The sequence below is a fragment of the Amaranthus tricolor genome, chromosome 14, assembly GCF_026212465.1.
Source record: "Amaranthus tricolor cultivar Red isolate AtriRed21 chromosome 14, ASM2621246v1, whole genome shotgun sequence".
Taxonomy (NCBI): Eukaryota; Viridiplantae; Streptophyta; class Magnoliopsida; order Caryophyllales; family Amaranthaceae; genus Amaranthus; species Amaranthus tricolor.
Genome location: NC_080060.1, coordinates 10,680,058 through 10,702,756, shown reverse-complemented (window position 1 = coordinate 10,702,756; position 22,699 = coordinate 10,680,058). Strand labels below are relative to the sequence as shown.

The 22,699-nt window shown below is 35.3% G+C and overlaps 1 protein-coding gene across 2 annotated transcripts; it reads left to right on the top strand.

Moving 5' to 3' along the window:
• Positions 1-4,173: 4,173 nt before the first annotated feature.
• LOC130799656 (probable ADP-ribosylation factor GTPase-activating protein AGD8) lies at positions 4,174-18,880 on the top strand. Of its 2 annotated transcripts, none has more exons than XM_057662827.1 (7): positions 4,174-4,510; positions 4,673-4,791; positions 11,348-11,777; positions 11,937-12,197; positions 13,530-13,655; positions 16,228-16,326; positions 16,600-17,480. In XM_057662827.1, the coding sequence occupies exons 1-7, from the start codon at positions 4,442-4,444 to the stop codon at positions 16,705-16,707; spliced, it is 1,212 nt and encodes a 403-aa protein (XP_057518810.1). In that variant the 5' UTR covers positions 4,174-4,441; the 3' UTR covers positions 16,708-17,480. The 2 variants fall into 2 exon arrangements, with proteins under 2 accessions (XP_057518810.1, XP_057518811.1); XM_057662828.1 differs by lacking the exon at positions 16,600-17,480 and adding an exon at positions 18,344-18,880 and having other exon boundaries at positions 4,180-4,510.
• Positions 18,881-22,699: the final 3,819 nt, after the last annotated feature.

The window sequence follows — 22,699 nt, the reverse complement described above, 5'->3', positions numbered from 1 at the left end:
AACCATCTTACCATACAAGTGATCATGAGCTTCAATGCTAAGCTCACACCCGTGTTTAAACCCAAACACACAATGCTTGTCTTCCTTAAGATAGGCATCCTTGACACTTGTAAGATGATTCTCAATGGACAATTCCAGCCCTCTACTTTCACCCATATGACCATGCCTATCATAAATCGTCATCTCCTGGTGACAAGTAGAAGCACTAACAGCAGAACTAGGCAGCGTAACACCCTGAAAGACATACAGGGATTTCACCTTGACACCCTTAAGTATCAAATCTGAACCCTTAAAGAAACTCACTTCCCCATTGCTAAACTCACCCTTGAGCCCTAAATCATCTAAGGTCCCAAGCGATATCAAGTTCTTCTCCAATGTAGGAACATGTCTCACCTTAGTCAAAGTAACCCTTCTCCCATCACTAGTCCGAAGTCTCATGGAACCAATACCTACTACTTCACATGGATTACCGTTAGCAATCGTAACTGAAGCCCCAAAACAAGACTCATAAGTATCAAACCAATCCCGATGATGACTCATATGGAACGAACTACTAGAATCAAGAATCTAGCTATCAACCAAATCACTAGACTCAACACAACTAATCAATGCTAAATCTTCCTCCGAATCATAGCACTTGTTCTGTTTACTTTCGACTACTGTGGCATGAGATTTGTTCTTTAATTCTGGACATTTAGACCTAAAATGTCCTGGTTCCTGACAGTGATAACATATTATGGTCTTAGTGTTGCTAGACCCATCTCTACTATTACAAGTATCCGACCTAGCACCGTTACTATTGTTAGACCCCTTATTCTTTCTAGAATTTCTACCTGACCTAACAACTAATCCACTACCATAATTCTCATTATCATCTGTCGCCTTTTGACGCAACTCCCTAGTATAAAGTGCTGCCTTCACTTCTTCTAGGGTCAACGAGTCTTTGCCAACCACAAAAGACTCTACAAAGTTCTCATAACTATTCGGTAGAGAAACAAGCAATATTAACGCTGCATCCTCATCATCTATCTTAACTTCTAAATTACGCAAATCTAGTAAAATAGAATTAAGATTTTCTAGATGATCCCTTAATGGCATACCTGACTGCATCCTGAGGCTAAACAACCGCTATTTCAGTAGTAATTTGTTGGTTAAAGATTTTGTCATGTATAGTGACTCCAATTTTAACCATAATTTTGCGGCCGTCTCCTGATCAACAACCTCCGTGATGATATGATCATCAAGACTTAGTAAGATGGTAGAATGAGCCTTCTCTTCCATCACTACTAACTGTTTATCAGTCCATCCGTTTCCAGATCCCGACGTAGACGCCGCACTCTTTGGGATCAACGGACGCCAAATCTGCAACTGCTTTAATAAAGCCTTCATCTTAATCTGCCATAGCCCAAAGCTATTCTTTCCGTTAAATTTTTCAATCCTTATTGTAGAATCTCCTACCATTGTTTCCTTCAAAAACTCTTCCTAGGATTAAACCTGAGCTCTTGATGCCAATTGTTGTGCGACAGCGGAAGCAAAAATCGAAAAACAATAATGAAACAATAAAGATTCAAACAAACAATAAAGAAAATCACACCGAGAAATTAACGTGGTTCACTATCAACGTGGTAGCTACATCCACCGGCACCGAGAATAAACTTTTCACTATAAACCGGGAGATTACAAGATGAACACGAGAAACCACAACAATGGCTCTCCAAGCTTTTTCTCTCTTAGTTTTCCTCACTTTGTGTTTTGCATTGCATCTTCTAGTGCTAACAAGTGAGGTATTTATAATTAAACCAACTTGAAAGACGGTTTGGGCTCTAAGTAACCACAAATAACCGACCACAAATAAAGGTAACCGTCCCAAAAGACGTTTCCCGTGAAAAGAAACTTCAATTACGCGACCCGTGTAAAACTACGCGAGCCGCAGATTGAGATTAGAAGCAATTCCGCGCCCCGCGGAGTATTACGCGCCCTGCGGAGTAGATCAGCAGGCACTCCGCGCCCCGCGGAGGTCTCTCTGCCTGGCAACTTGTTCGAGTCACTCTTTTTCAACAATGACGAACTACGTCATATAGAAAATTCAATTTATTCTAGAATTTCAAGTCAATTACTTTAACTATTTAGCTTATTTCTTTCCCTCTAGATCAAATTTTATTTATCAAGACAACTAATATGACAAAATATTTGTCGACTCATGCGGAATTTTCTTTACAATTGTATGCGTATGGGCAGCCCAACTGTAAATCTGGAATGAGCTAGGTCTAACAAATGATTCCTAATGTGTTTAACCATCATTAGATTGAAAAAGAATGGGCTTAGGCTGAGTATGCTCCTGAAGAGGTCCAAAGGAATAACTTGCATAAAAGTTAGGGTATACTTATTAAGTTAAAATACAATTAATCCCTACTTGGTACCTGTCAAATGATCTATAAAACAGATTTATACGAAGAGGAAAAGTAAATCATACCAAGGGTATGATCTTGGTGTGCTTTTGCCAAGGATTTCGCTTCAAGAGGGCACTCTACGTCCTCTGTTAAGATTTTTGCTTGTGAAACATCTAAACTTCCAATTTCATCAACATAGACATCTTCTACAACTTTGCCTTTTGACTTAAAACTACGTTTAGATCTTATTTTTCTACCCTTGCTTAAGAGGGTTTTACTTTTACCCATTGATAAAGGAGAAAGAAACTTGAGTAAATGAATCTTGCAATGTAAGAAGAAGTAAAATAGAAGGGTGGATTTAATGGTTTGATTTGACAAGACTAAAAGGGTTGAATAGAAATTAGAATTTAGTTTTCACAAAAGAGAGAAATTGTACTTTGTTGAAATTATAAAACCTCCAAAGTCCCCTGATCTCTTGTTGGTTTTCAGCAAAATATGCAAAAACTTTCATACTTTCAAAATGTAAGAAAACAATTTCAAACGAAAATAGCATACAAGATGAACCTTCCTTACCTTATTCACTAATGAATGTTTCTCCGTATCGTGCAACTGAGAATGATGAGAAATTTTGTAGATAGCCTCGATTGACTTATGGGAACGACTCATTAATTGATTCACATGTTACAGTTCTTAATGATGCAATCGATGAGTTAACCCTGAAATTGAAGGCGAACAATGAATAAATTCAGATTCCAAAGCTTTGTTTTATTTTATATTAAATAGATATAGTACAAAAAAACATAAAGCATAAAATAATTTTTCATTTTCTATTTTGAGTTTTGTATTTGTTGTTTTCATAAAAATTTATTTTATTTAAATTATAAATTTTGGACAAAATGAATCTTGTATATCCTTATTTTAATACTTTTGTTATAATAATGTTTATGGTCTCCACATATTTTTTACTAACTTTATTTTAACATTTTTATATTGCTTATGGTCACTATTTTTTTTCTACTAATTTTTTTTATTATTATTTTAATGTTTATGGTCTCCATTTTTCTTCCATCAAATTTATTATTTAATATAATAATATATCCACAATCTAAAAGATTATATTTTTCTTAATTTTTGTAAATATTCTTTAAGAGAACCTTTCAAGGAACGAAGAGAGCGAACAATATACTCCCACTAATTTCAAATGTTCTTTTAATCCACCTATTTTCGCAAATTCCAATGCAAACATTAAAATCAAATAATTTAAATTATGAGTCTTTAAAAATTCTAAAAATTTGATATTTAGAAAGTATAGATTCAAACCAATCTAACAAGATCCTACATAAATATATTTTTTCTTATAGATTGATGAGAAATCATAATCAAAGTTTAACATTAAAATTTGTAAATTCTATTTAAAAAGAACATATGAAAATGTAGGGAGTATATGTAAAAGCATAACACTAATCCAAGAAAACAACCCTTTCAAAAACAAAACAGCTAGTCTCTTGAGAGACCGTTGAGAGATATATCTCAAGCCCAACCCATAAAGGATTAATCTCTACTTACCGTATTCTTCCTGCTTACATTATTCTTAATATTTATTTACCGTATCCTTAATGCCTATTTTCAACAACTTAAATGTCTACTTATAATATGTTAAAAAATATATAATAAGTCGATCTAATCAGAAATAATCTATCAAAAAAACTGTCTCTTACAATAATTTGTGGAAAAAAAAAAGGGAAGAAAACAACACTACACCGGCACAAATTGGTGAATGGTGGCATTCGCAGGAGCAGGTTGTTGCACCATCCACTTGAGTTGAAGGTATCGGACACTTACTAAACTAACTAACTACCCTTAAATCTTAAGAACATCGACTTCTTTCCCTTTTTAGTCAAGCATCATCAAAACAATCCTTTTCAAAATTCAAACTTTCTCTCTCCTTTTTCCTCCCAAATTCCCCTGAGGAGGAGAAGTCTTCGATTCCCTCTTTCCCTTCTCTTTCTCTCTCCTCCTCTTGGGAAAGAGTTTTTGATTTTCCTTCTCCAATGGCTTTTGAAAGTTACACTGACAAAAATGCCGTTTTCCGGAAGCTCAAAGCTAAATCCGAGAATAAGGTTTGTATTTCTTTTAATTGCAGCTTTTGTTGCTTTATTTGATTTCTTAGGGTTAGGATCTGGTTCAGATCGGACTTCCACTAGCTGCAATGTGATCTTGATTTGAATTTTTTGTTGCGATTTTTTGGATTGTAAATAATTTTGATTAGGTTTTGTTTTTAGATGTGTTTTGATTGTAATGCGAGGAACCCTACTTGGGCCTCAGTGACGTATGGAATCTTCCTTTGTATTGATTGCTCTGCGGTTCATCGGAGCCTTGGTGTTCATATCAGTTTCGTCAGGTAAGTTTTCTTATTTTTTTAGTTGCCGTTATGAATGGGCTTTTTCTATAGCTTGAGTTTTTAAATATGAGTGATTTTGTTGTTTAGTAGTAACTTGATTGGTATATATGTAATCTTGTGAAATAACCTCTTCAAAGGCGGAATGGAGAACTTATGGACTGTTTTTGAAACTGTTGTCAAGATTGGATGCTTTTGAGAATGTACAATTTTTGAACCAAATAGAAAGCGAGTAATTGGTAAGTCTAGCATAGTTTAAGATTTATTAGGATTTAAATTATGCTCCCCTTTTACTTAAGTATGCTGGAGTTGTGACACCGAGGGGTGAGGGCTGAGGAGCAAAGTCAAACAAATTATTGTTGATGAGATCTTTCTTAATTTGCTAAACAATGTGCTTATGAGCAGGAGATTCTTTGGATCTAGATTTTGCCTTTGGATGGAGGAAGCAGTTTTTGGGTTGATTTGACTAGTTATTAACTCTGAAGTCTGAACTAATTGTTCAGGGATTTTGGGTTGTAGAGCTGTTAGGGATCAGAGTTTTTTTAGGCTGTAAACAATAATTGTATGATCAGGATGGATGTGATATTAACCAAGGCTAAATGTGATTTCGATGTACCTTGATTGTAGATTGCCTGCTTAAGGTATCGTACATTTTTGCCATTTTATCTTCAGATTCATGATAGTCAAGTCCGAAACATTTAAATGAATGGATCATCATATTTGGGTGAGTTCGATTCGTGTCTATTAATCTAAAGGCATGCTTAGAGTTATGTTTATAGTAATGGTTACGGTTGTAACATGGTCACTTTAATACTTCGTTAAAGCAAGTGCCAATATTCATAACAATGACGTTAACTTTAATCATAAGCATGCCTTATCATGTACATTGGAGGAGGATGGTGAAGATGTGTCGAGTTCTGTTGGATTAAGGTTTGAAACGATTGATGAGGTGCTTAACATGAAGTAAATGAGGCTTCACTAAAGGTGGAAACCATGCCTTGAACGAGGCAAGGCATGGTATGAATATTGCTCGCTCGAGGCAACACAAAAATAGCACATAGAAGGTGTCAGATGGGGGTGCTCGTTCGAGCACATCTAGTGCTCGTTCGAGCACATTGTTCAGCAACTTCCGGTGGGTACTGATGAAAGTGCTTGTTCAAGCACTTAGTGCCATGAACGAGCACTTTGCCTAGGATGTTGTTTTGGGACTTTTGAGCTACGATTTGCATTGATGGGCATTGTATTCCTTTGGTTAATGCCATGTTTATTGTTATGTTTATTGTCATAGTTAATTGTGTGATGTAAATGTGACTTTAGGGTGAGTAATGATGTGGTTCTAGAATGATGTATTCTTCCTCTATAAAAGGGTACATCATTCATAGAACAAAAATCACCACAAACACACATATTGAGAGTAGGCTATTGCATTGTTAGAAACTTGAGAGTGTTCTTACTTTACTTTAGTATTTGTGAGCTTAAGAGATTGTTCTCAAGATAAGGGGAGGTTTATTACATTGTAAATGTTGAATTCAATCTAATAAACTCTATTGGTATCAGAGCAGGAGTGCTTTTTGGGCTATTTGGGGGTGAGAAAGTGAGGTTAAAAGAACAAGAAAAGCACAATGAGTGAAGGGAAATTTTGTATTCAATTGTTTGATGGAAAAATCTACTTTGCTATATGGAAAAGCTCCGTGGAAGATTATCTGGTGCAACAAGGCATCGATGATGCACTTTTGAAGGAGAGGCCAAATAATATAGAAGAGGTGAAATGGACACAAATGAGAAAGAAGGTGGTTAACACAATCTAGCTTGCCATTGCACCCGAAATCAAGTATCACTACTTGAAAGAGACCGATCTCGGTGAGTTGTTGGAAAAACTACAAACGGTGTATACTTCCAAATCCCTAATCAATAAACTTTGCTTGAGGTGGGAGTTGTATCAACTCATGAAGGATGAGGATACAATAATGTAAGACCATATTAACACATTTAACAAGTTGGTGTGCCAATTGTTAAATGCGGATGAAAAATTGATGGATGAGGAGCAAGCCTTACTCTTATTGGCTTCACTTCCCAAGGACTATAGAAATATAGTCCAAACATTGCTCATAGGTAGGGACTCTATTACTCTTGATCAAGCATTGGCAGTGTTGAGAGAGAATGATAGCTTCATGGTGAGAAGAGAGGGGGAAGAAAAAAAGATTTATGGGGATGGCTTGTTTAGTGAGGGTTCTAATAGGGGGGAACCAAGGACAAGGGATATCAAGGAAGGGGTAAGTCTCATGGGAGGGGTGACCTTAGTGACAAAGAGTGTTACTATTGTAAGAAGGGGCACATAAAAATGATGTGCAAGGAATTTAAAGAGGACCGTAAGAGAATGAAAAGCTTAAGGGATAGTGGGAGAAATGAGAATGAGAATAGTGGGAGTGCCGCTCTAGGCTTTGTTGGAGATGATGACTATGATGGGGCTCTATTAGTTGATGGGGGAGTGGTTAATAGTAAGGGATGTAGACTCTGATTGCTCATTCCACATTTGTTGTGAGAAAGAAAAATTTACTAAGCTTAGTTATGGTGATAATGGCCTTGTTACTTTTCCAAATGATGAAAAGGTGAAAGTAGAAGGTATTGGTGAGGTTGATATTGAGACACATGAAGGTGTCAAAAGAAGACTTGGTGATGTAAGGTATGTACCTAAGTTTGAGAGGAACATTATTTTATTGGGTAGACTTGAGAGTAGGGATGCACTTTCAAAGCAAATGGAGAGGTTTTGAAGGTCATTAGAGGGAGCATGTTTCTCATTAAGGGACTAAAGAGTAAGAGGAACTTGTATGAGTTACAAGTTGGTTGTGATAGCCTAAGCCACAAAAGTGAAAATGGTGTTGTGTTTGGGTCAAAGAGACTTACTTTTGGGATGATAAGAATGTTGGACTTGAGCGGGAGATCGTTAAAGTAAGTGCCAATATTCATAAATATGACGTTAACTTTAATCATACTATCGAGTATGCTTTATCATGTACATTGGAGGAGGATGGTGAAGATGTGTCGAGTTGTGTTGGATTAAGGTTTGGAATGATCGATGAGGTGCTTAACATGAAGCAAATGAGGCTTCACTAAAGGTGGAAACCATGCCTTGAACGAGGCAAGGCATGGTATGAATATTGCTCGCTCGAGGCAACACAAAAATAGCAAACAGAAGGTGTCAGATGGGGATGCTCGTTCGAGCACATCCAGTGCTCGTTCGAGCACATTGTTCAACAACTTCCAGTGGGTTCTGATGAAAGTGCTTGTTCGAGCACTTTAGTGCCTTGAATGAGCACTTTGCTTAGGATGTTGTTTTGGAACTTTTGAGCTATGGTTTGCATTGATGGGCATTGTATTCCTTTGGTTATGTCATGTTTATTGCTATGTTTATTGTCATAGTTATTTGTGTGATGTAAATGTGACTTTATGGTGAGTAATGATGTGGTTCTAGAATGATATATTCTTCCTTTATAAAAGGATACATCATTCATAGAACAAAAATCACTACAAACACACATATTGAGAGTAGGTTATTGCATTGTTAGAAACTTGAGAGTGTTTTTACTTTGCTTTAATATTTGTGATCTTGAGAGATTGGTCTCAAGATAAGGGGAGGTTCATTACATTGTAATTGTTGAATTCAATCTAATAAACTCTATTTGAGGGGGAGGTATCTAAGATACCTCATAAACACTTGTGTTCATCTTTTGCTTTGATTTTCATTTTGTTTTTCATTGTTGAACCTCTTTGAGGCTTACATTTTATACTTTAATACTGTATTGGTTTAATTGCATTTATTATTTCAAATCAAATGGAAAGTACTTACATCATCTAGGAAATGAAATTGTATTTTAGGCTGTTTCAAGGAAAGTTTTTTATGGTTTTAGCCATAGTGCAAAAATAAGGCTTCACGCATTAGTCATGTTGCAACGATTTTCAAAAAATCAAATAAGGATATCCCACGTCATAAAATTAATAATCATTGCCTTTTGGGATGTTTTGAAGGATATCTCATTTTTCAGACGATATATGACATTAAATTACCGCATTACTCCTGTTATCTCATCACGGCTTCATTACTACGATCCTGACCGTAATCACACTTTTGCACTATGGCTGTTGATATTTTGTAATACATGACCCGCTAATTTGTATCATCATGACCTTTATTGCAATCGCGACAAAAACCACTTTTTTGCAATGTGATCACTGATATTTTGTAATACGTCAGCTCCTTGTTGTATCACTGTGACCTGTTGTTGCAATCGTGATGAATATCAGTGTTAAGCTTCCCCTAAATTTGATTTGGTTGGTCAGTTTAGACAACCTTGGAAGCACATTTTGGTACAAAAACTTGGTTGGAGATATTGTCTTTAGCTACGTTACTTGGACCAATTATTATAGTTTCAAGTACCTGTGTCAAATCTTCTACACTCAAAACATAAATACAACACTTCGACACTTAATTTGGGATCTAAATATCATAATATTGTCAAATCCAAAACTTTGATCCATGAGTATGAAATTCTGAGTTGAGTTACTTAGGTTTTTAGCATGAATTCACTAGTTTAGTATATCAAATACGGAAGTGGTTATTTAGGATTCTAGGGGTCGAGAGGGTGTTATTTCTATCCCTGGTATAATGTTTCATTTGAGAAAGTGTAAACAAATAATGGGTTTTGTTTATTGATTGATGATGTCAGAAGAAGCAGTTTGGCTTGAGAAAGTGATCTTTACTCCCTTCATTATTCTCTAAAGAAAACATTGGGATATGTGAGGCTTCTTTTAAGGAAGTCCTTAACTTATTTATCATAAAGGGGAAATATATTATTATTTGTATCGCTGTATTGCATGGACGCATGGTGTCTAACAATGGGATATTCTAGGAGTATGGTGTTCAATTCATGTTTAAGCTTGAGAATATCCAATTTATTTTCTTTCTTTCTAAACGTTTGCAATTGGTTTCTTAAATATACCCCCATCCTATTGGCAAAGATAATTTGAAACTCTGAATCAAACTTAGATATCAAAAAATAAAATAAGTGCTAGGTAAAAGCAAGTTTTGATGGCGTCGCAAATTTATAGTTCTTTGGTTTTGGAGTATTAGCCAACCCAATCTTTTGGGATTAAGATTTTGATATTGTTGGCATTGTAATGGTTTGAACTTTAAAGTATGGTGAATTATAGTAATTAGCATTATGTGCATTTTTTATTTGTGTGAAATTGCTTAAAATGTTTGTAGCCAATGCTTATTTGTAAAAGTCCTTTTGTAATTTCCAAGATTGTGTACATCCAATCTCTCTTCAATAATCCTTGATGGGATTTCTTAGTTGCTATTGTATATAGGCAATAACAATTTTTAGGGTATTGCACATTTACAAACACCTTTTGTGTAGTAAATTTAGATGTACAAGGCATTGTCAAGAGAGCCTGTGGAAGTCACATCACTATTCAGTTGGAACTTTGGCTTGAAGAAAGTAGCACTTTTATGAATCATGGAGTACGACATATTAGCCTTTTATGAATATAGGAATACAGTGAAGAAATTATTAAAGAACGTTAAATATAGTAATACAGTGAGTCAATTAATATCTTCACAGTCTGTTTATATTTATTTTTAATGTGTTATTTACATAGTTTATAACAAAATGTATCATGAAACTATTTAACACTGCAATAATTTCTTGTAATTTGGGTTGGATTTGTAAGAAAATTCCTTTACATTGCAAATTATGTCATGAACTTTTATTTTCATCTTATATGAAATAAGATTAAGGAAAAAGTTGATATTGATACTTGTCGTACACGCATTTTACACTTAGAGTGGTTTTTGAAAACGGGGGAGGAAATCTTAACCATTTATTGTAAGTGCAAAATGATTGCGAACCTTTTGTGTTAATATTTTGGTAGAGACGTAAACATGATTGTTTTGTTTGTTAAAAACACAATTTCTATTAAAATTGATTTTGGAGCTTTTATAGAAATTGTGCGTCTCGCTAAAAAAGCCCACACCTTTGCTTTGCGCCTCGCGCCTCAAAAAAAGACCTTTTGCGCCTTGGTGCTTCTCGCACCTCTTAAGACCAAGACTATGATATACTACCTTATAAACTCACCTATTTAAAATAGTGTATAGATCTTCGTAATGAGAGAAATTAATAGAGCATTATCCTTTACAGAACCTTTACTTACAAATTTGAATGATAATTTGTTTTCTATTTGGTATATGAATCAATGAATGTATTTTACCTTAAGGCTTAAAACCGTGCATAGCATTGGCCATTGGCTTTGTTTATAAGAGGATTGAGGATGTAATGGATATTTCTGAACAGAAGGAATTGATTTCTTCAGAATGCTATGATGTTTTATGTATTAGCTCTGAAGTGTTTGGGATTGACATTTGAGGTCTTGCTAATGTGGTTATTAAATGGATGACCATGTGGCATTTCCTGCTACATTTTGAAGCTTCCATGCCCATATGTTCCTCATACTCTACTTTTCAAGTCCCTAGGCTGAATGTGGCAATTTCTCTTTCTTAAAGGTCTACAAACTTGGATTCATGGTCACCTGAACAGTTAAAGATGATGTACTTTGGGGGAAACAACCGTGGTCATACCTTTTTTAAGCAGCATGGCTGGACTGATGGAGGCAAGATTGAAGCCAAATATACATCAAGAGCTGCTGATTTATACAGACAGATTCTGGCAAAAGAAGTTGCTAAAAGTGCTGCTGAAGATTCTGGCTTACCTTCTTCACCAGTGGCTTCACAGTCAGCACAGGAACCTAACGGATTCTTTGATGCCAACATTAGTGAAGTTCGAAAAGAAAGTATCACAGAAAAGAAGGAAACACCTGAATTACCTGCTTCTCCAAGAGCTCATTCTATTATTATTTCTTCTGTCAAAAAACCTCTTGGAGCGAAGAAAGTGGGGAAGAGTGGAGGACTCGGTGCCAGAAAGCTCACAAAAAAGGTCTAATTCAATCATTGTTGCTACTTATTCAGACATCTGTTTTTGTTCTATTGTTGACAGGGATAATATGTGAAGTCAACAGTTGATTCTTTTTGCAGCTTATTGTTTTATGCATAATATATAGACATGAACTGACACACAAACAATGTATATTGGCAGCCAAATGAGGATCTTTATGAACAGAAACCAGAGGAGCCTCCTGCTTCTGTTGCTGCCACAAGTACTAATCCTCTTCCAATTGGATCAGTTTTTCCATCTCGCTTCGAATATGTTGAAAACAGTAATATATCAGCTAAAAGCTCTGAAGGTTCTCATGTAATTAGCCATGTTGCACCACCCAAGACGTCAAACTTCTTTTCGGACTTTGGTATGGAAAGTGGTTTCAACAAAAAAGGAAGCTCAAATCCATCAAAAGCACCGGTAAGATAGTCAAAATCTGGAATTAAGAAAGCTAAAGTTATTATTAGTCTGGATTCGTGTCTGACATCTGGAAGTTTCTGTATATTTAGTGGGCTATATTACATATAGCAAAGGATAGTGAACTTAATAGCAACCCAGTGCACAATAAGGAAAAAAATGCCTTGTATACGTTGTAAGGTGTGTTCTTATTGATGAGGTTGTTTCCTATATACATTATTATGCAAACATAAACACAACCCAATGTCTTTGTATGCAAAACTCATCAGCACATTAGGAAGTGATCATGTGAAAATTTTGTTAATAAGATAGCAAATATGACTATTGAATCAATTTGTTCTATTATACATTGAATGGCTAGGTTCATTACTCAATTTTAAATAAAACATACTTCACTAGAGTTGTGATCTTCTTTTTAAAGAGAATTGAGCTTGTGAAATGATTGTTGACTGTTCTGCTAACCCTAGGTCCAACTCATTTTCCTTGTCCATGCGTCCTGTACTTCCCACTTCCAATGCAAGTTTACAATTAGTATGGTCACTGTAGTGTCATATCGTGTACCTTTTGCGGTTTGCCACCCTTATCTATAGTTCTTTGCCTTTCTTTAACTAGCTACTGAAAGAAAGCTTCATTAAGGAGGATGTCTGAAGATCTCGTTGTGCAATGCTTTAACCTAAGCTAGTAGTGCTGTTAAAAAATCAAGAAATAGATTCGAATATGCAGTTGTGTCAATAAAAGCTGACTCTTGAGAAATAGATACAAGTAATAACGTTGGTGTGGTATTGAGTTGTAAATATGAACTATCAGGAAAGAGATTTTTGTTGGGGCCATTGATTATTGAAGTGACCATACTATTGGCCACTGAAGATTGTGACAATATGCTGAAAAGTGTGGCAAATATATTTAAAAAAAATAAAATATACAGTTATGTGATACCTAATGATATGATTGTAGTTTTGACAACTACTTTTTCAGAAAAAAAGATTTAAATTCATACCCTGCGTCCCTGTGCTCCTGAATTGTCTTTAAACCCTTAAATAACTTTTCATTTATGTTTAGGGGGACTAAAAGGCACAATTAGTGCTTTCATTACAACCACTTGGAATTTTACTTTCCTTCTATTTGTTATCTTTAAAATGTTGAGGGGGTTTCTGTGGAACAAGTTTTATATTAATTGGTGAAGTTGTTTCTCTGTTTGTGTGACTTGTCTTATGCCTTTGCGGAAAGAATCCGTTACGTGTCTGTTTTCTGTCCATTATGCTATGATGTGATAAATATGATCAAAACAATATATAATTGCAGATTTTGACATGTTATTTGATTGTGTAATAACAGGTAGAAGAAACTGACGAGGCCAGGAAAAAGTTCTCAAATGCTAAATCAATTTCCTCTTCTCAATACTTTGGAGACCAGACTAGAGCCGGTGACGTGGATGCCCGGGCATCCTTGTCGAAATTTTCTGTGAGTGCTTTTGTATTTAGTTTTTTTTTGTATGATATGATTGTTTGTGTGATAGTTGTTTGATAAGTTATATTATTGATTTTCTCATTCATTACTTTTGTATTGTGTGTCAATTTTTCGCCCTTTATGCCATCTCAGATTGTAGCTGGATTTGGCTTTCAGCTCTGCTAGCTATAGCATTTTCCACCATAAACGGGTCTGCTTTAGTTAAGCTTCTTTAAGCTGGAGTGACTATGGTTTCTTTCTGTGTGTGGGTGAAACTATATTATTTGCATGTTCTCGTATGTGCTCTCGTATGCATAAGTGCATTGGCTATCCGAGTTTGTGTGGTATTGATGCTTATAGAGATGATCTTTTGGTATTGTTTGCTACTTTGAGCATTTGTTCAAATTTTGGATTCATATTAGAAGTCACTGACATGATATGATTCTTTGTTTTGGGTGCCTTCTGAAAAGGATATTATCTTTAATCTCATTGCTTCCTGTGATGTTTTTGAGTTTTGAAAGACCATTTTTTCCCCTTCCTAACAGGATGGCACAATCTTTTTTGCTAATTTTTTGTTTGATTTTCCCCATATAAACTTCCACTCCAACTCTTCGGTCGTCACACAAGCACACATCCAGTATCTACTCCCGCGAGTGAGCCCCAATTTGTCACTTGTCCTTAGCCCAGGACTATAGCAGTTACTGGCTCTGCTTTCCACATGCAGAATCACCCCAAATTGTCTGCCTGCTCACTTTCACCTTCTCTACCTTGTATTAACAAAATCGCTTTTGGAAAAGAAACGACTTGGATTTTTTAAGAAAACTCACTGGCAGCCTTGTATATTTATAGAATTTACTTTGAAGAAGGTGGTTTTAGGTGTTATCTTTGTTGGTTTATATTTTTATGGATTCAATCAATGAAGATTGTGATCAGATTGGTGTTTACTGTTTATTATCGGGATGGGGGTGATAAATGCAAATTGGCGTAGAGAGAATTATAAAGACAATGGCCAAGAGTTGGTGCTTCTGATAGCTGTGAATGTGAGGGAGTTGTAAAGAGTTTGTTGGTGACCAAAGAGTTTAGATGATAGAGTGTGCCTAGTGATCCAAGTAGTAGATTTGGAACTTGAGCTAATCTTCATGCTAGCTACAAATTTTATTTTTGGTCATATTTTTTTAAGATTATTTTTTGAACAAAAATTTTGTCTTAAAAGACACTCACGCAACGCTTATTGATATCTCCACATCCTCCCACCTAAACCTGGTGCAACGTGATGGGGGCCATTAGAAAACCTAATGTTGCCCTCCAATTTGCGGGTTTTAAAAAGGTCGGGCTTTAAATAAATAATGAAGATATGAAGCAAGTAAGCTTGTATCTGCTTCCGTGTTGAAACTGAAATCTAAAAAGGTCATACTCGAGTCTGTCCACTTTACTACATTTAGATCGGTGTCAACTTTCTGTACCTCTGTCCACTTGAACAATATCTACTCTACTCTGTTGCTTGCATATTGTTGAAATTGGTTCCATCCTGACAATAGCAATGAGCAGAATTCTTAAAGTATATTTGGATCATTGGATGCAAATTTGAGAGAACAAAAACTATAAATGGGCCGCTGAGTTGGGCCCAACTCATATTTTATTTTATTACGAGACTCTACCCAATTTGGCCCGTTTCCATATGAGCCCTCCCCGGAGGCTGATTGCACAACTGTACTCCCAACTTTTCAAGTTCACAATTATAAAATTTTCTCATCTTTTGTTTTATTTTGTTTTCATACATTTATTTTGCTACTATGTCAATCACAATTCACAAGTTCACAATAACAATGTCAATGCTTTAATCTCGAAAATTTGGGATCAATTTTTATAGTGTATCGGCTATTAAGCCCTCTCTAATTCAAAATCTTGGCTACGTCCTTGTAGTGGGACTGGTGAGGTATTCGTGTTTGTTTAAATGCTTTAATAGAAGAAAAGAAGTCTGATCAATGTGCCGAAGCATCGCGATGATGACAACTTATTTATTCTGTGAAAGGGTGTCACCTTCCTTGTTCACGGCTCTCGCGTATTTGAACCAACTATGTTGATTAACTACGGCTAACAACTCATCATAGTTTTGTTCTTCCTTCTGATTTTACTAGCATGAAAAATCTTAAATTTGATTTTTGGTCTAAAACTTAAACGGGATGAAGATGAGTTTTGGGGACTGTTTTATTTAATTAAGTATTCCTTGATCCTTGTGTGTTTCAACCTCTCTTCCGCACTGCATTTTAAGCTGATAACGATTGGTATAGTGTGGAATTGTGAATTGTGATGGTTGTTTTTTGATATCATAACAAACATTGTTCATTATTCTTTGGAATTTTGTCGTTATTGCTAATCTTGTTCTGTATTTAATGGCATGCCACCCTTTTACAAAATCAGTATGTTACCATGTTGGAATAAAAGTTCATTTCAACTGTTTTCTTTCAATGTAAATGCTCTCTGCTTTGTGTTGATTGCCTCCATGAAACTTTTTTGTGCTGAACCATCTTTTACTTTGATATCTGTGACTATCTCTCATTGAAACCAACTATATTTTGTTTCACAGGGATCAAGTGCCATTTCTAGTGCTGATCTTTTTGGACACGATTCTGATGCTAATCTTGATATATCTGCAAGTGATCTTATCAACCGCTTATCATTTCAGGTGCTGACTACCTAACATTTGATGTGTTGCATATTTATATTGATGTCGATTGTATTTTCTTTGCTTTGCTTTCCTTTTTTTTCATTTTATAGATCTTAAAGCTTCAGAATGTATTCATGTTTGCACTTCTCTCGTATTACTTTCTGTTGCGAAGCTGCAGGGGGAATCACTCTTTCCCCCAACTAAGTACCAAACTTCTTAATATTTAGTTTGTTTGGCTTTGAGAAGCTTTAGCTTTGAAATGGTATATAATCTCATTGCAAATGCTGACAGGCACAGCAAGATTTATCGTCGTTAAAGAATATTGCAGGCGAAACAGGGAAGAAGCTGGGTACCCTGGCATCATCATTGATAACTGATCTTCAGGATAGAATCCTATAATGTAATCTCTATTCATTTGATAACCATCGAGAAATACAAGGAGAGATTTATTTAGCGATGTATAATGAGTTTTTCTGTCAGAGTCTTTGGAACACTGAATAAGATTTTGGCTTTCGTTTTCAGTTTCCTATGTGCTTGCTTAGCATAATTGTGTAGTGAGGAACTGATTGTGTTTATTCTAATGAATCGTCTTTGCCATCTTAAGTTGGTTATTCCTTGGAGGTCATCCACGCTTTTTTCCTTTTTCCCACGCCTATGGATATGTGATTCGTTTTTGCTGGCATTATTTTTTTTATTGCTGGTGTTAAGACTTGTTGATATAGAGGAGAATATTGTTTGTAATCAGGATTTTTAGGTCTTAATGTAATTTGACTTATTCTAATTTGATTGGATTCCTTGTGATGAACCAAAAAGACGAGATTCAAGCATAATTGAATTGCTCTCCGCCAAAACTATAACTCTCTTGGGCTTCTTAGGCACCTTCTCCTGTGTTTGAGAAAATAAGGTATAATTAAAAACCGGTTCTTAATGTCTTGTTTGTTAAGAACAAAGTGCTGTTTAGAAGATTGACTTACTGCTTCACACAAATTAGAAGCCCAGAAGAAATGGACTTTGGGCAATTTCTAAAAAAAGGAGAGTGAAATGAATCACCAAATTTTGATGTTGAGAATTCATCTTTTCTGGCTTTTTGTCATATCCTTGCCTGTTTCACCCATATAAATTTGCTAAGGAAAGATTCTTCAGAAATTGATTTTTTTTTTTTTTTTTTTTTTTTTTTTTTTTGAAATGTGGTAGGCTGGACTTGCTAGATTAGAAAAAAAAAAAAAAAAAAAAAAAAAAAAAAAAAAAAAAGGGAAACCAAAGAAAGGAAGTCCGCCATTAAGAACCTAGAAGAATTCCAAAAGGAGGCGAAGAAAAGCCGAAATAAGATGTGGAAGTATGGAGATATATAGTCTCACGACGATGAATGCCCTCCTCCTATTAGGAGATTAACTAGGAGATTGGTGGTGGTGGTGGTGGTGGTGGTGGTGGTGGTGGTGGTGGTGGTGGTGGTGGTGGTGGTGGTGGTGGTGGTGGTGAGAGAATGGTAGTGATTGGGGAGATGTAGAGAAAGGTTGGCAAAGAAAGATTTAATTGGGGGTAGTTGAGTAATTAGATTAGATTAATGAATTTAATTGAAAGTCAAATGTCATTAGCATGGTCAAAGGTCATTTAGCAGATCAAGTGGCTATATCGATGTTATGTTTGGTAATTTGAAGGCTGTTATTTGTAAAAAAAAAAAAAAACTTCAAGATTGTTTATTCTAAAACGACTAAACTTCAAGGCTGTAGTTAGTAATTGATCCTAATAATAATAATAATAATAATAATAATAATAATAATGACAGGGGGAGTCTTTGCATATTAGTGGAGGTTGTATTACTTGCTGTTATTGTGGCTGCAAGGTTGTGGGCTCCTCCTTTCCTTGTCTCTGGCCCTTTGGAGCTTTAGTTGGGTGGTGGCTGAAAAATTCTTTTTTGATTCCTTTTATGCGTGATATTTATTATGTTTCTCTGCGGTTTTTGTTACATTTAAATTCTTTTTTTTGGATTTACATCCTTTTTCGATGGAAGCATGTGTTTGTTCGTGTTTTGTAGGTTTTCACCTTTTTTCGAGCAAAGGGATGTTAGGGACGATTCTTCCTAATCCCCTAGAGGTTTTGAGGAAGAATGGATGAAAACCGAGGAAGAAATAAGGGCAAGAGATGAAAAAGGAGTCAAACTCGAACAAAGCTAGGAGTCAAACTTCGAACACAAGACCTGCAGAACGCGTGCAAGCAGCCTCTGTCAATTGAGCTCCTCAATTCTAATAATGCATCTACGCGCAGGCTTCCTATATTCTATACTTCCCAGGCCCAATTTCAGAAATGAAGCCATTAAGAACTGATTTTTCGAGAACAATCAATTGGTAACAAACAGAATAGGGCCGTAGCGTTTTGTTCTTCTTTTTCCTCTTCTTCCTTTTTATTCTTATAAACCCTAGTTTTATTTTCTTAATTTTTCTTAAGCTAAATTTAATTTCTTTCATTAAGAATTTATTTTTATGGTTTATTTGGTTAGACTGTTATTTCTATCTTTTGTTGATATTGATTTGGAGTTTCAAGCCATTTTCATGAAGCATTCGTGATTGATTTTTATTGGTTTTTGTTATGTACTCTTCAATTTGCCCATATATTGTGGGTAAATTCTAAACTCATTTATTATTAGTTTTATTTTGTTTATTTGTTAATATTATTTAAAATATGTTACTACTCATTTTTTTCTTGATGATTTTCTTTAGTCTTGTTCATTTTTAAGTTATTAGTGGCTAGAATGGTTTTATTTGTTGTTAATAGTTTTGTTAGTTGTGATGTTGATTAGAGAGTAGTTATCCAGGGTTAGGGGTTGACTCAAGTTGTGCTAATGGATTGATTATGGTTATAAATGGGTTGATGTTGGTTTGATTGTAAATCCGAAAGTGGATCACACCGCTGATTGTTTTGAGGTCACCAGATCACCTTTCAAGCACCAACGAGAGTTGGGTTTGTTGGAGTTTCGACCTCCTCTTATTGGGTAGAGTTTAGGGCAAGGGATCAACGAGAGTTGACCCTTGCACTCAACCCATGGAACGAGAGTTTTTTCGATTTTTGTTGCCCGTGGGTCTTGTTCTCACTCACGAGAGTGACGGGAGCGGAATTCTCGAAAGCAATTCCAAGCTCGATCCAGGATTGTATCGCTCTTCTTATTTGAATCCACACCTTTGCGTTTAATCCAAAGTAAACCCTGAACTCATCATATAAGGTCTATTGCACACGAGTTAGCCCCTACCCCAATGTTTATTTGCTTATTGCTATCATTGTGGTGACCATAGCTTAGACCATCATCTATCCCTAATTGCATGTTCTCCCAACACACATAAAGAGGCCCTGTAAGTTTTGCAACTCATCTCTCTGTGGATCGACCGCTTACTTGCCACTACACTTATGTAGTGTTAAATAAGGGTGTTGAGATTTGTATGACTTAGGTTGATTTCATAGGTGTTGGTTGTATATAAAAAAGTTCAAAAAAAATACTTGTTTTCTTCAATGGCTAGCTTCATCCACCAATTTGAGCATGAACCTTTTTGGACATATTATTGGAGACTCGGTGACTCCCTCTCTCGTGACCATGATCTTGAAATGTGGGAGATGTATAATTTGATGTATGTGGTTTTAATGTTGAATTTAGAAACTTAGTTGAGTGTATGCATAATGGTATGTTTTCGGATCAACCAATTGAGCAAGCATGAGGCTTGTTTGAATGGTTGTCCAAGTTCACATGTGACTTAGAAATGGCTTCCATGCACACTCACTACTTGTCGCCCTTCCTTGACATACCTCAACCCACTTACCTTGACCATTTCAAGACTGATATTTCCTACTTGGCACCAAGGGATTATTGTAATTTGAATGCTTATTGTGCGAGTCCATGTTTGAGTCTTGGCTTGGGGGTGATATAAATATGGAGAACGGTGGCTTAGTGTCTTCTCTTCCTTCTTTGTACCCCTGGCCACTCATTGATTGTAGGCTAGACCCCGATGATACAATTTTGAATTCTATTAAGGGCCTTATAGAGAAGTGTAAGGCCATATCCCAAGACCTCAGTGAACTTTCGCTTTCTTACAACAATGAGCCTTGTGTGGATACATCTTGTGATGGCTTGAATTTTTAGGAGAATTATATGTCATATGATGATTTGCTTTACTTTGATGAGTCTCCTTTGCATACTCGTGTTGCTTGTGAGTCTCATGTCATTACACCATGTGATCCTCCTATAGTTAAGTCTTATAATGTTAAGCATTTTTTTCATGAATCCTCCCCCATCCCCATTTGCGAGTCTCATGTTTTTATGCCTCTTGAGTATGACTTTTCTATACCACGTATGTTTGCACCGCTTTGTTGTGAGACTCTTAATAAGGTGCTATATGTGTCTCACATTATTGAGTCTCCAATGTTTGTGCATTATAATCCCTTATATGAGCCTCGTGACCTAGAGACTAATGCCTATCTTAGTACATGCTTATTGCGTGTCTTTTGTTGAGTCCTACCCTATGTCTCTTGGTCACTTTGATGTACTCCCCGCTACCCATGTTCATGCTCATCTTGATGATTGTGTTGCCTTGCGATGGGTTAGTCATGTTATCACTTCTGTTAACTTATGTCATGACATACCAATCGATTCACTTTCTTTCCTTTTGTTTTCTTTTTCTTTATCTTTTCATCTCGTAATGATAAGCCACCTTATTGTGCCTTCTTATTTTTGATTTTCTTCTTTACCTTTTCTCTTAATGATATTCTTTGTCTTATTCTCCGCATTTACTATAAGTGTGTTTGACAAACTCTTAAGGAGTCTGACTCGCTATTTACTAAAAAAGGTCTAGCTACTTGTTGTGGGGCAACCCAACTAAAAATTTGGAGTTCATCCCATCCACTATTTAATAGGGTTTCAAACTCTTTTTATAAGTCCCAAGCGGTGATATAGTCTATAAATTGATTAAGAAGATCAGACCTAATATTAGTCATGAGCCAAGAGAGTACTATGCAGTCTTGTTGTTTCCAATGCGAGTATGTATGGTCCGTGGAACGCAAGGGAGGAGTGGTGATGTGTGAAAGACCTTTGAGAGTAACGGATATCAATCAATACCATTTTATGTAATTGTTGTAGGTTAATATATCTTCCAATTTTAAGTTGGTGGGTGGTGGTGGTAGTAGTGGGTTTGGTGGGGAAGTTTTGAGTTGCTGAATGAATTGAAAGAAATAATTCACGGTGAGAATTTGATTCTTTGGGTTTGGAGTTTTAGTTTGGTCGCCCATCTTTTTTTTTTTGGTGCGTTGTTTTGTGGTAAAGATCGAACCTTTTGACTCTGATATCATGTAGAAATTGAGTCTCTTTAGAGTTAAGAGCTAAATACTTTATTTCTATTAATTAATTTGAAGAGGAAACACTCATATTTATACATAAAAACATTCCATAAATCATAACAAAATATCTCTAATTATATGGAGGCATACTAACAAAATCAATAATATCATGCAAAATGTTCTAATAATATCTTAAAATATTCTAATAATACCTTGTCATATTATTATTTCCTACAGCTACAAGTTCGGTTATATATTCCGATGAGGAGCCGGCAAGTAAATGACATTTGAACTCATGAATCCTTTTTTTTCCTGAGTGCGCACATTTCTCCTTATCCACTTTTTAGAGGAGGCATGGGTATAATTTGTCTGCTACCCTTCTCCCCCAAACCCTGACTTGCTTGTGTGTGTTATTGGGTTGCTGACTCTAACTCTCGATCTTTTTTTATTCTCATTGGTAGCAACAAACTGCACATGTATATATATATATATATATATATATATATATATATATATATATATATATATATATATATATATATATATATATATATATATATATATATATATATATATATATATATATATATATATATATATATATATATATATATATATATATATATATATATATATATCTTTAATTGTGTAACACCCCTATAATTAGGTCCAATTTAAAAACACATAAAGGAAAAACTCAAAACAACTCCTAATCATGGGAGCATTACCGCCACGTCTATTTGTGATAAGAAATAAATATAAGGCTAAACAATTATATTAAAAAATACTATGCAATTTATCAACTAAACAATTTATCAACTAAACAATTCTTACCGCTTAAGAAAGTTTTAAACTCAATCTAAGTCTATATAAACTTAAACAATTGAAAATAAAATTTAAACTAAAACATGATTACTAACAAACTAATTTATTAGGTGAACCTACTCCACGATCCCCACGCAATCATTAGAAATTAAGTTTTAAATTCTCAAAATTAGAAATTTGAGTAATTTCAACTCCATCTCGTAAGATAATTAAGTTTAAAAAATAGTTTGAGAAAACAATACAGTGTAGT

Coding starts and splice junctions, on each gene's coding strand:
- LOC130799656 (XM_057662827.1), top strand. CDS start 4,442: ATGGCTTTTGAAAGTTACACTGACAAAAATGCCGTTTTCCGGAAGCTC. Junction 4,792..11,347: donor GTTCATATCAGTTTCGTCAG/GTAAGTTTTCTT, acceptor TCTTTCTTAAAG/GTCTACAAACTTGGATTCAT. Junction 11,778..11,936: donor CCAGAAAGCTCACAAAAAAG/GTCTAATTCAAT, acceptor GTATATTGGCAG/CCAAATGAGGATCTTTATGA.